General features: G+C 37.7%; 1 protein-coding gene across 1 annotated transcript in view; it reads left to right on the top strand.

Annotated features, from left to right (window-relative positions):
- Positions 1-435: 435 nt before the first annotated feature.
- Positions 436-1510, top strand: part of LOC118746785 — a 253271-nt gene continuing 252196 nt past the window's right edge. Inside the window, exon 1 of the mRNA XM_036480696.1 lies at positions 436-711. Within this exon, the coding sequence (XP_036336589.1) occupies positions 447-711 (265 nt within the window). The 5' untranslated portion in view covers positions 436-446. The remainder of the gene's footprint in view (positions 712-1510) is intronic.

Consider the following 1510-nt stretch of genomic DNA (forward strand, 5'->3'; position numbering starts at 1 on the left):
TTAAAAAATTTTCAGATTTTTATAAAATTTTACATTCGCAGATTTTTTGAGCCGCTGATTGCAAAACTCAAAGAACCCTGTAAAATTTCATAAAATCTAATTTTTTTAACCCATCCGCCATTTTGCCACTTTTCTTGCAGCTAATTTCCGAAAATGAAAATTTTTTCAAAATTTAAAAAAAACCTTTAATTTCATCGAACGGTGATATTTTCATCTGATACCTTGCAAGTACTGCTTAAAAAAAAATTATTAAGCTAACCGCTACTACCACATTCTAATCATTTGCTTCTTTCATTCCCCCGAAAATATATATGTACTTATGAGCTTTTAATTTTATTATACTCCTATGTATTATATTAGATGCTTAGTCATTCAAATCAGCTTATTTCCAAATGATCAGCTTAAAAAATTTCCACATAATTTTTGCAGCTTACTACAACCAAAATATGTTCATCATCAAGGCCACCACCACCAATCCGTATCCATTATCCTTGCGGCATTTGTTTGCATTCGCTGTGCTCTTACTTACCATGTCGCCAGCCACCGCCACCGCCACCGCCACAGCAGCCACAGCCGCAGCAAACATACCGTTGACAGAGCAGCCAGCTAATGCTGTGAATGGAGAAAACAATTTACTGGCAAAGCAGCGCCATGCGGAGGGGGAAGTTGTGTCGCGAGGACAAGCAGTAATTGATATGGTACCCATGGCAGGTAAGCTTTGTTGATTTGGCGTCGTTGAGGTAATCCAATTAAGTGATTTTGCAATGATTCATTGCAATTAAATATTTATGGAATTTGTTTTGTGTGGAATTTCTTTTAGAATGCATGAAGTATGGTGGTAGAATTTTAGGGTGAGAGTGTGTGGACAAGGAACGTTTTATTAGATAATTGAAAAAAAAATGATATTGTATAATTGTCGAAGCTACTTTGAATTGCTAGCGTTTATTCAATTGAAAGTAATAGCTCACTTTCATTCGTTCATTGAACTGTTAATAATTTTAAAATCTTTAGTTGTAACCTTTGCATTGCAGAAGTATATAAAAAAGGTAAACTATCTTCAAACAATTCCGCAATCGAAGAATTTTGGGTTTGCTTCGCATTAATTTGAAATACTTAAGATTTCTTTGTGAACTCCTCGCTGTCGATTTGCAGGCCGTCAGCGCCAGCGGCTTTGTTGTTTGTCAGCTGCGAATTTGCCCCTAGTGCCTCATCATAGTCATACGCCGAATATGTTTCCATCGGAGCTTAGAAACACGAGCTATAACCTATCGGATGTTTCGTCAGCGAGGCTAAAGTTTTTCACAGTGGGACCAAAGATCCCTTCCTCTCGTTTCGCAAGTAGCGCCAAAATTTCTCCCACAAATGCACGTCCTTTAAAATTACAAATCCTCCCTCGGTTTGGAGGTGTTCGCCTGCAGCCTTCCGACAGAGTCAAGTACTTGAGACTGATCTTAGATAGAGATAGGAAGCGAAAACCTAGGTAAGGTTTGCGGTGGATATTACAAAAAAA

Source organism: Rhagoletis pomonella, unplaced genomic scaffold (genome assembly GCF_013731165.1).
Source record: "Rhagoletis pomonella isolate Grant_MI unplaced genomic scaffold, Rhpom_1.0 Rhpom_scaffold_00011, whole genome shotgun sequence".
Taxonomy (NCBI): domain Eukaryota; kingdom Metazoa; phylum Arthropoda; class Insecta; order Diptera; family Tephritidae; genus Rhagoletis; species Rhagoletis pomonella.